We start from the raw sequence: 12,242 nt of genomic DNA, 5'->3' as shown, positions 1-12,242 counted from the left end.
CACGAGGAGTCCACAAGGAAATGTCCACACAAGGAACAAAAAGCTGCAGGAGATGGCAACAGAGTCCACTGGCGTGGTGACGGCACGAACTTGCACTGAAGAATGGTCTGCGAGTCAATTTGTACCAGTCCAAACGAGCAGATAGGCAACAGGTGGGTGATGAGCTGACGAGTCTCAGGTGTGAGGTGCAGAGCACCCTGGCTGAGGAGGCTGCCTGGCCGGCCCCTCCCTAACAGTACCCCCTCCCCTACGGGAGCCACCCGGCGACCTGCCAGGCCTGCCGGGATGGGCGCGATGAAACTCAGTGATCAGGGCAGGGTCCATAATGAGCCGGGAAGAGACCCAGCTCCGATCCTCCACGCCGTAGCCCTCCCAGTCAACCAGATACTGGAATCCGCGCCCCCGGCGCCGGACATCCAGCAGTTCACGGACCTTCCACTGGGGGTGCCCGTCCACAAACTCGGGGGGGGGGGGGGGGGGGGCCGGGGTCGGAGGCAACAGGGGGTCGACAGAGACAGGTTTAACCCGAGACACATGAAAAACAGGATGGATCTTCATAGAGGGAGGGAGCTTCAGACGCACTGCTGCAGGACCGAGCACCTTCTGGATCACATAGGGCCCAACAAACTGGGGGTTGAGTTTTTTGTCACCCGACTGAAGAGGAAGATCCTTGGATGACAGCCACACCTTCTGCCCAGGTCGGTAAGCCGGTGCTGAACGACGATGACGGTTGGCACCACGACTGGCACGTTCCGTCGCACGGAGCAGAGCGGATCGGGTGACCTCCCAGACACGGTGACAGCGATCCAGGTGGTTCTGCACCGAAGGAACTGCCACTTCAGACTCCTGTGCAGAGAAGATGGGTGGCTGGTACCCCAGAGATACCTCGAGTACAGCGAGTTGATAGCATATTCAACCCAGGGAAGAAACCGGCTCCAGGAGGCAGGCTTCTTCGCGGCCACACAACGAAGGGCGGACTCCACGCTCTGGTTCATCCTCTCAGTCTGTCCGTTAGTCTGGGGATGATATCCTGAGGAGAGACTAACAGAAGCGCCTAACCCCTTGCAGAATGCCTGCCATACACGGGAGACGAATTGGGGTCCTCGATCAGAGACAACATCCTTGGGAAGACCATGCAGGCGGAACACATGGGCCATGAGGAGCTCCGCAGTCTCTGAGGCCGACGGTAGTTTAGGCAGGGCCACCAGGTGAACTCCCTTGCTGAAGCGGTCCACCACCGTTAGGATCACAGTGTTACCTTCAGAAGGGGGAAGTCCAGACACAAAGTCCACTGCCACATGGGACCAGGGTCGACTGGGCGTAGGAAGTGGCTGCAGCAGACCTGCAGGTGCCTGGTGGGAAGCCTTGCTGCGAGCGCAGACAGTGCAGGCCGTGACAAATCCCTTAACGTCTCTCCTCATGGTGGGCCACCAGAACCTCCGAGCCAGGAAGGTGTAGGTACGATGGACACCTGGGTGGCAAGCAAACCGGCTAGCATGGCCCCACTGGAGTACCCGAGAGCGAACAATGTTCGGAACAAACAGACGGCGAGGAGGGGCGTTGCTTGGAGCAGGATGAGAGCGTAAAGCACGCTTGACAGCAGCCTCCAGGTGCATAGTTACCATGCCTATCACCCTTGTCTCAGGGAGGATGGGGAGGGGTTCCTCTGTAGCAGGCTCCTGTGGGTGTTGTCGGGAAAGGGCGTCTGCCTTAGAGTTGCGAGAACCAGGACGATAGGTAAGTGTAAAGTCGAACCGACTGAGGAAGTTGGCCCACCGCGCTTGTCGACCGCTGAGGCGCTTGGTAGCCCGGATAAATGTCAGGTTCTTATGGTCCGTCCAGATGGTAAATGGCTGCTCTGCTCCCTCCAGCCAGTGGCGCCACTCCCCCAAAGCAGCCACCACCGCCAGCAACTCACGGTCCCCAATGTCGTAGTTCACCTCAGCAGGAAGGAATCGGCGGGAGTAGAATGCACAGGGGTGAACCTTTTGGTCAGTCTCCGACCGTTGAGAGAGCACAGCCCCCACCCCGGTGTCGGAGGCATCCACTTCCACAATGAACTGTCTTTTGGGGTCAGGATGGAGAAGAACGGGGGCACTGGTGAACCGCTCCTTGAGCAACTGGAAGGCGGAGCGAGCAGCAGGGGACCAAACAAACGGTTTGGACCGGGAGGTTAAACTGGTGAGGGGTTCGGCCAAGCTGCTGTAGTGACGGATAAACCTCCTGTAGAAATTAGCAAACCCTAGGAAGCTCTGTAGTTCCTTCCGAGATGTGGGATCAGGCCAGTCCACTACCGCCTGGATCTTACGAGGATCTGCTCGCGTCCTGCCACCTTCCAGGATGAAACCAAGGTACTCAATAGAGTCTGAATGGAACTGGCATTTCTCAGCCTTGACAAAGAGCCGGTTACAAAGGAGCCGCTTGAGAACCTGCCGCACGTGTTGCACATGCTCCTCTAGAGACCTGGAGAAGATGAGAATGTCATCAAGGTAGACCACAACAAACCGGTCAAGCATGTCGCGGAGTATGTCATTCATGAGTGCCTGGAATACCGCAGGGGCGTTGGTGAGGCCGAACGGCATTACCAGGTACTCATAATGGCCACGGGGAGTCTTAAATGCGGTCTTCCACTCGTCCCCCTTCCGGATCCGGACAAGATGATAGGCGTTTCTGAGATCCAGCTTAGTGAAAACAGTAGCCTGAGTGAGAGGCTCGAGGGTGGAGTTCATAAGTGGTAGGGGGTACTTGTTCTTGATAGTTATGTCGTTCAATTGACGATAGTCGATGCAGGGTCGGAGGCCACCATCCTTCTTCTTCACAAAAAAGAAGCCAGCTGCCACCTGGGAGGATGAGGGCCGAATGAGCCCTGCCGCCAACGACTCCGAAATATATTTGTCCATCGCAGCCTTCTCTGGGAGAGAAAGACTATACAGACGACTGCTAGGGAGGGTAGCCCCGGGACATAGGTCGATCGCACAGTCATAAGGCCGGTGTGGGGGGAGAGACTGAGCCCGAGCCTTGCTGAAAACCTCCCCAAGATCATGGTACTCGGGAGGAACAGATTTGAGATCGGGAGGGGGGACACAGGGGGCCTGGTGGAGCAAGGTACTATTCGCGGCTCGTAGGCAATGGGCGTGACAGGAGGGGCTCCATTCCAGAATAGTCCCGGAGGACCAAGCAATGTGTGGCTCATGTTGTATGAACAAGGAGCGGCCCAAAATCACAGGGACTAAGGGAGATTGAATAAGGAAAAACCGCCGTGTCTCGACATGGTTACCGGCTATGGTGAGAGAAACCGGGCAGGTGCGTTGAGTGACGCTGGAGAGACGATGTTCATCGAGCGCGAAGGCCTCGAGGGGTCTCTCCAATGTCTCTACCGGAATGGAGGCCTGAGCAACAAATTCAGAGTCCAGAAAACATTCATCAGCACCTGAATCAAGGAGAGCCCCTACCGTGAGTTGCTGGTCAGCCCAGGCCAGAGTGACGCTGATCAGGTGATTCAGTGGGGCAGGACGACGGGAACAAGTTAGACGGCTCACCAGGATCTCCCAGGGTCCTAGTGAGCCTGATCTTTTGGCCGGTTGGGGCAGCCTCTGATTAGATGTCCCCTTTGACCACAGTAGAGGCAGAGGCCGGCTTGGAACCGGGCCTCACGTTCAGTTGGGGTGAGACGCGTGCGTCCGAGCTGCATGGGTTCCTCCGCTACTGTGGCCTGGGATGTAGCGGGGTATGTCGGAGGGGTAGTGGAGAGGAGAGGGGTGGCTGTCATGTGGTTTCTCAGTGTCTGGGGAGTGACCAGAGATCTACTCCATACTCGATCACGCCTTCTCTCTCAGAGCCATCCATCGATACGGATAGAGAGATCGATCAGTTCATCGAGGGAGGCGGGCTCCTCCCGGGTGGCCAGCTGGTCCTTAACGGCGTCGCTGAGGCCATTCCAGAAGGTTGTACGTAGTGCCTGGTCGTTCCAGCCACTCTCCGCAGTAGCCAGCCTAAACTCCACTGAGTAGTCAGCGACACTGCCACTGCCCTGCTGGATACTACTCAGCTGAGTGCCAGGCTCCTGACCGCGGATGGGGTGGTGGAACACCTTCCTTAATTCTGTTACAAAGTCCTTGTAGGCTTGACAGAAGCTGGCCCCCATGGACCAGGAAGTGGTGACCCACTGTGCTGCTCGACCCGTGAGCAGATTCATCATGTAAGCAATACGTGTAGAGTCAGTTGCAAACATGCTGGGTTGATGGGCAAAAACCAGCTCACACTGCATGATGAATGTGCCGCAGGTCTCGAAGTTGGTACCTCTTAAATCATAGCTGCTTTCTCGAATTTCGAAAAACTTCTGAATGTTTTGGCAGAGCAGGTTATTGTGTGCTTTGTACATTAATTGGGCAATTTTAAAGTCAACCAGGTCATAAAATTTCATCGTATTTAATTTGATAAATAGTGGATTTGTGGGTTCCGTATATTTTGATCTATTAATAATTCGAATTGCTTTTTTTTGTAGGTTGAGAATAGGGAGTGTGTTTGTTTTGCAGGCATTTCCCCATATTTCCACACAGTAGGTCATATATGGTAATAATAATGAAGTGTACAATGTGTACAAAGATCTCTTATTTAGCACTTCCTTGGTTTTGTAGAGGATCCCTACGGTTTTGGCTATTTTTCTTTTTACGTTATCGATATGTGGCTTCCAACATAGTTTTGAGTCTATTACTAATCCGAGAAACTTGGTTTCATACGCTCTTTCTATCTCAATTGAGTTTACCATAATTTTAGCTTGGTGTTTGATTGGTCTTGTGCCAAAAACAATTAACTTCGATTTTTTCAGGTTAAGTGACAATTTATTTCTGTCGAACCAGTTTTTTAATTTGTTTAATTCGTTTTCTACGGTTGTCAGGAGCTGTTTCAGATTTATTCCAGAACAGTAGAAAGTTGTATCATCAGCAAATAGGACACATTTAAATTGTTTTGAGACCTTGCAGATATCATTTATATATAAGATGAATAGTTTTGGACCAAGCACTGACCCCTGAGGAACTCCGTGAGTGATTTTTAGTTGATTCGTTTTTTTATTGTTGAGTTGCACGTACTGATATCTGTTTTCTAAATAACTTTTTATCCATTTATAAGCTACACCTCTAATGCCATATCTTTCTAGTTTTTTCAATAATATACTGTGATCTATTGTGTCAAAAGCTTTTTTTAGATCTAGGAAAACCCCAACAGTAAATTCTTTGTTGTCTATATTAGTGGCTATTGCTTCCACAAACTCCATAACTGCCATTGAGGTGGTCCGCTTTTCCCTGAAGCCATATTGATTCTCACTTAACAGCGCATGCTTTTGTATAAAGCTATCAAGTCTGCGAGAAAATAGTTTTTCTAATATTTTTGAAAATTGTGGTAGTAGTGATATTGGTCTATAATTTGTAAACCGATGTCTTTCTCCACTTTTATAGATTGGAATAACTTTAGCAATTTTCATTTTTGATGGAAAGATACCAGCTTTGAATGACAGGTTGCATATGTGCGTGAAAGGTCGCACTACATATTCTATAATCTGCTTTATTATTGTCATGTCAATATTAAAGCAATCAGTTGACTTTTTATTTTTAAAAGTTTTTATAATATTTGATACTTCTTCTTGTTTTACAGCAGTAAGGAACATTACTTCAAACAAGTTTGTTGGATCAGGAATTTGTTTTGCTAGGTTACTGCCGATGTTGACAAAATACTCATTAAATTCAGTTGCTATTTCTGAAGTTTTTTCCAAAATAGTATTTTTGCCTTTGATAAAATACTCTGGATAATCCATTTTTTTAGGACTATTTCTGATTACTTGGTTAAGTATCTTCCATATTTCTTGTGTGTTACTTTTATTCTGCTCTAATAGTGCATGATAATGATCTCTTTTACTGGTTCTTATAATATTTACTAGTTTATTTTTATAGGTCTTATATTTTTTTTCTGCTTCTTCAGTTTTCAATTTTAAAAAGATGGCAAGTTGCCATCAAATGGCCGTGGAGCGGAGAGAGAGGGCTCAGGGGGAACCGGGTTGGTTATTATGGCGTTAACAGGGGCTTGGACCACTGGAGTTATTGCGGCTGAAACATGGGGAGTAGGCGAGGCCTGCGGTCGGTTGGTGAGTGCTGATGTCAAGGCTTGTAATTGCAGCAGAACCTCCGCCTGTTGTCTCGCCAACGCCGTCTGCTGGTCAGCTAAGGCCTGCACCACAGGCTGAAGGGGCTGGATCTGAGTCTGAAGGTCCTGTAAGGCGACGGAAGTGTCCCGTAATTGCTGGGTGTGGGTAGCGGTCAGGTGAACCTGGTTGGCGAGAACATCCTCGATCAATTCGAGACCAGACTTGTCTGTGTCGGCTGGGGTCGTCATGGCAAGTTCGTACTGTTAGGGTTTGGATGTGACCCCAATAGCACGACAACAGGCAGGTATCGTGGAAGCCAACACTTGGCGTAGTTTATTTAAGAGTCTTCACAGAAGCACGAGGAGTCCACAAGGAAATGTCCACACAAGGAACAAAAAGCTGCAGGAGATGGCAACAGAGTCCACTGGCGTGGTGACGGCACGAACTTGCACTGAAGAATGGTCTGTGAGTCAATTTGTACCAGTCCAAACGAGCAGATAGGCAACAGGTGGGTGATGAGCTGACGAGTCTCAGGTGTGAGGTGCAGAGCACCCTGGCTGAGGAGGCTGCCTGGCCGGCCCCTCCCTAACAGGAGGAAGTCGGAGTACCTGGAGAAAACCCACGCAGGCCGAGGGAGAACATGCAAACTCCGCACAGGAAGCCCAGAACCCAGAATCAATCCCATGAACTCTGCAGCTGTGAGGCGGACATGCAAACCAGTCGACACTTTCAAGTGTTAAGTTGAAGATGTTTTCTATTCAATGTCAACAGCAGCTTCAGGAATCACCTCTTCTGATCAAAGCTCTAAAGGCAGTAAAAATCTGGCCTCTGTAAATCATTAAAGAGGAAGTAAATTCAAAAATATTGTTGAGGGTGTGCATGGTTGTTCGTCTCTGTGTGCCCTGCGATTGGCTGGCTACCAATTCGGGGTGTCCCCCGCCTGCTGCCCGAAGACAGCTGGGATAGGCTCCAGCACCCCCGCGACCCTAGTGAGGATGAAGCGGTTCGGAAGATGAATGAATGAATGAATGAATAATATATTCTATGCTGATATATATATTGTGTTTTTGGAATATGAATTAGTCAGTAAAATCTACCCGTTTTTATCCACATCAGGTGGTGGCCATTTGGCCTCTTGCTGTTGACTGAAAATGACATCACAGTGGCAAAATGAGCTCCCCCTGAGATGGAAAACAAAGGTGCATTTTGTTGCCTAATTCATATTCCATTTAATCACAATACAGAGTATATAATAGTGGGGTTGCATTGTACATATTATTATAAAAAAATTTGGAGTTGACTTCCCCTTTAAGCTCTATCGCCAATGGTTTCATTGACCTTTAGTCTATTTGTGTGCGCTGTAATCAAGGCTATTTTTGCTTCACAGCAGGGAAAGTTCTGAATGCTAGTCAACATTTTGATGAGTAAGAACTTCACAGGGTTTTACAGCTTCCAATAAGGCAGAGTTTGTAAGCGCCTTTGAATTCCAGTCCCTTCGCTTTAAAGATGTACAAGCAGTTTGTTAGCTTCGCACTGCGGTGTTCTTTGACAGCGCTGTCTTTGAAATGGAGATGGCTGGGTGTTGGCTTGCGTCGATGCCAGTCAGTGATGGTTACAGAAGGGAGGCTGTAGGCCGACATTTACTCATCTGGCTGACAGCCCTGCATATCATTTGTGGCTACTTTTGATGCCTCTCCAACAATATTTATGTAAGCTAAACGGAGCAATGACGGATTGGGTTGCGCTGTGTGGTTTTGCGTGTAGAGATCCCTGTCAAAATTCTGGCCATGGCCTTGAAACTCTGTATGTATCCATTGTGGAATACTGCTTCCCAAACAGACATCCCCTCAGGAGGAAAATGCTTTTCCAACTCTCCTTCCGTGGTTGTTCTTTAACCTTGCATGGTGATCACTGCACCGGCCTATGAGAGTCCATTCTCAGTGTATTGTGGCAAGCACACACACAAAGCAGTTTGCATGGTATATGCCTTCGAGAGCAAGTGTGCAGTCGGCTCAGCAAAAAGGTGATTTAGCAGACTGCACTATTGGCAGTACCTTGATAAAAGCCGATGCTAGAAGCATCTCTTGCATTATGTTATTTTGTTGTAGTATATTTTAGATTTCAGCAGAACAGAAGCTCTGATTTGTTTGAATTCATGCTTCTTTTTATTTTTTTTATCTGAACTAATATATAGTGAATTTACTCAAACGGTCATAAAATGCTTTTCATAGAATGTTGACATTCCTGTAATACAAGTATAAAAACTAGTCAACCACTCTTAAATATAAAATGTAGAAACAATACAAGTTAACTTTTAAACTGCAAGTGATTTTGAGGTGTACATTACATTCTTCATAAACGATGGGTGTTGACTTTGGTTGTTTTCGACCAAGCAGCTCATTGATTACTGTTGTTGTTCTCGCTGTTATCTCCTTCACCACCCACTGTTGTTTAAAGCGCTAAGTGCTTTCCGATTCTCGGACACTCCCTTTTGATAAGTTGTTCTTTTTCTTTGCTCCACCCAGCTGTCTGTGACAGGAAGTCTGTCGCCGCGTCATTCCCTGTACCGGACGTTATCGGATGAGAGTGTATGTAGCAACCGCAAGGGCTCATCGTACGCTAGCTCCCACAGCTCAATGCTGGACCAAGCCATGCCGAACGACATCCTCTTCAGCACCACACCACCTTACCACTGCACCCTGCCTCCTCGCATGATCCACAACCAGCCGCAGTCCAACCTGAGGAGTAAGTACAAGCTTGGTAGAGAAGGCACTGATTTAAAATGACCAAATATTTACTACAATTGTATGGTTTTGAGCAAGCGAGTCATCTTATTGAAGTGCCTCTTCTCAATAGCGAGACTTGGCTCCAGATGAGAGTCAGCATATAGATACTTGTTTGAAGAGCCACTTGTATCAAAACAATTCCAATGGCCCCACCAGCAAAACACTTGAACAAAACTCCTTGGCATCACCAGCTAATTGGAAGTGTGTGTTAGGTGGCGTGATGCCTACAAGAGGCTCGCTGCACCGTCTGCATCGAGCTGACAGCTGTCACTGCTGGATAGTTTTGAATATATATTAGTTAAAAAAAAAGTATCATGTGTCTTGCTTGCACCATTGCGGGTCTTCAAGCTCAGCTCCGACGTGAACATGTCCATGTTTCCATGCTCGTGTGTGTTAGACGTGATGCTTCATTCACTCATCAGTCACTGTCTGCTTCCCCTCTCTGTCCCTCATGTCTCATTTCCACATTATTCCTCAGTTGTCTCTGGCTGCCGCTGCTAGTCAGAAAACAGCTTTTTGGTTTAGGTGGAGGGGTGGGGGGGTGCTTGGCTCCTTAGCCTTGTGGAGCTGTCAAACTGATGGATTCCTGATTGTTTTGAAGGGTGGTGAAGACGAGTGGTTTCGCTTTTTCCATTCTGAAATAGCCCAATTTAGTAAACAGCGAATCCCTCAAACTGCTGGCTAAATAGAACGGAAGCATCGGCTCAAGATCTCTCTCGGTCTCTCTGCGCTTCCCATCTTATGCTTCTTGAAATGGCTCTTTGGAATGGTGGCCTGCTGATTGCATTGGATTTTTTATTTTTTATTTTTTGCGCCAAGGCTTGGGTGAAGACGGGTTCAGGGAAGCTTGATCAAAATAGGACTTTCACTTTGACAGGTTATCTATTTCCTCTCTTAGTGTTTTCCAATTGTTATGCAGAGAAATTGGTTTCATGTCACGCCACCCAGCTGTGCACAGTCTGTCTCTTTCAAGTTACTTTGCAGTTCAAGTCACTTAAATGTCAGATGCTAAAGAGCTGTTGAGCTAAGCTTATATGAAAGGCAGCTGTTGTTAATATACATCCTCAAGAAATGAGATTCCAACTCCCACCCCCACCTCGATGCCCACTCCTTCCCTAACCCTTCACATATGCCGTGCTGCAAATTGATGGGCAACTCCAGATCAGTTTCTGAGCCTGAAACTCAGCACCAGGCCCAGACACTGATCTAGGCACCCGCCTGTCTCTGCAGATGAGTTTTGGTTCTCTGACGGCTTCTTGGCAGACAGGTCCAAGTTCAGCGACCCGGGCCTCATGCCCCTCCCAGACACTGCCACAGGCCTGGACTGGTCTCACCTGGTTGATGCAGCAAAAGCCTTTGAAGGTAACCTGCCTTCCTCCAGCTGCTAGCGCCCCCTAGACACCACCTCGCCTTCCCTCTTTGCTGCTTAGCTTATGTGTTTGTCTGTCTGCAATCTGCAAGAACTTTCTCTCTTGCATGTGTAGGTTTAGAAGAGTGTTAGGCAACCTTTGGGAATTGTTTGCATTTTATCCTCTCCTCTGAGCCTCATTCTAATTCCTGTCAAGCAATTTTGCTTGGAACTTGAGCCTATTTTGACACTGCAAGCCCAACTACTCACTACTCAGTAAGCAATCAGCCTTCAGGTGGATTTTGGCCTTTTTTCTACAGCATGATAGATTTATGGAAATTGGTTGTGTGGCTTCTTCTCTGCCAAGACCAAAAATAGTGCGATGGTGCTCGACTCCTCTCTGCCAGCTTATATTATGTATTAAGCAGAGCAGCATTTGCAAACTTGTTCTGATCTTGAACAACAAAAATACTAATATGATAATAAAATGATCCTGTTCCTGTCCTGTCCTCGGTGGTTGCAATGTGTACTGTATTAAAATTTGTCAACTCGAATAAAGAAGAATATGACGCATATCCCTCATGAAAATTATATACCCACCCCCCAATATTATAATAAATTGTTGTCTTCTCATAATGGTCAGAGCGACTGGTCCCTGTCATATCAAAGAGCATTTTAATGGCATTTAAGAAGTGATGACACGTGTCATCATTTCCTCTTGGTCAGCATCATGTTCTTTTTTTTTCTCACCATTTTACGAGCCTGCTTGTAGAGTATTCCCCATTTGTCTCAGAAACGCCAGCATGCCTGAACTCCCTCTGACCCCGAATTAGTCCCCGAAGCGGGCAATGTAGCATGTGACCACTCGTTTGTCATCATTAATAAGAACTCCTGATTCAGATTCCTTACTGATACATTTTCTGCTGCATTGCCCTGCAGCAAACCATTTAAGTGGAATAGAAACAGTGAGGATGATGCAGAATGTGACAGGCAGCCCTATCGGGTGCGAAAGGCAGCGTGTACAAACCGAGGCTTGTTGTAGGAGCAGAATGTGGCTGGAGGCTCTTGTTGTGCCATGCGTGTACATGTATGCTTTACTGCTTAGAGCAATGCTTTTACCCCCGCTGCTCACTTGGACCCCGAGACACTCATGCAGAGCAGATACAAAGGGGGGTTACTACATCATAGCAACAAAAATATTCAGTTTCAATTGCCTCGTTTCTGGAAAACAGCACAAACGATTACGACACACGGGTGTAATATACTGTCTATATTTTTTCCAGTCAAATCCAATAGCTACTGTTTGTTTCGTCTGTTTGTCTGTTCAAGATGGACTCTACATCCCCAAAACCCTCAAACTGCTCTTCTGTGTCTTTCGTCTTTCAAACACATATGTCGAATATGAAGAAAATATTCATTCATATGTAAATGAAAGCTTGGTGTCCCTTTCGTAGCTCGTCTGAGCATCCACCTCCAGACTCAATTAGCTTTTTTGTCTTTGACTGGATTAGTGCTACATTAAAGGATAGGGGGGTTTCTTAATCTCTCCTGTGAATATGTAGATTCCCCTATCTTGTGTCTCACACCACGGGCGCAGGACGGAGACTCTGCGTACTGAAGAAAAGAGCATTATGCCTCAAAAACTGAGCAGTCCCGAGCATAACATGCTAAATTTGGCTTTTCCAGTGGGATTTGAGGACGCTTAAGAGCCTGATACGGGAAAAGAAGCATGCCTGATTCTTTTCAGCCCATTAAGAACCAAACAGCTGCCAGAGGAAAACTCTGAGACGTGGGATGGACTCAACGCTCTGTTTACCACCTTGTTCCATATTGTCTGCATCCTGATCACTCTGTGGGAGTGCGAGAAAGTCCATGTTCCCCTCTCCCCACCCGCCCACACCCTTTTAAACAAAATCCTTGCTTCATACTTTGCTTGAATGAGTTGCTCTATCTTAACCGGGACATGTGC

The 12,242-nt window shown here is 47.7% G+C and overlaps 1 protein-coding gene across 4 annotated transcripts in view; it reads left to right on the top strand.

Annotated features, from left to right (window-relative positions):
• sipa1l2a (signal-induced proliferation-associated 1like 2, genome duplicate a) overlaps positions 1-12,242 on the top strand; it is an 88,843-nt gene that overhangs the window by 71,731 nt on the left and 4,870 nt on the right. For 3 of the 4 annotated variants that reach the window (XM_086121875.1, XM_086121871.1, XM_086121872.1), the window contains 2 exons: positions 8,665-8,884; positions 10,156-10,287. In XM_086121875.1, coding sequence (XP_085978001.1) covers positions 8,665-8,884; positions 10,156-10,287 — 352 coding nt within the window. The remainder of the gene's footprint in view (positions 1-8,664; positions 8,885-10,155; positions 10,288-12,242) is intronic. The other variant, XM_086121874.1, reaches the window with a different exon arrangement.

Source organism: Hippocampus guttulatus, chromosome 10, assembly GCF_054856545.1.
Source record: "Hippocampus guttulatus isolate MCC_2025c chromosome 10, RoL_Hgut_1.0, whole genome shotgun sequence".
Taxonomy (NCBI): Eukaryota; Metazoa; Chordata; class Actinopteri; order Syngnathiformes; family Syngnathidae; genus Hippocampus; species Hippocampus guttulatus.
The sequence above is the reverse complement of the archived record's forward strand: the minus strand, read 5'-3'. Positions and strand labels throughout refer to the sequence as shown.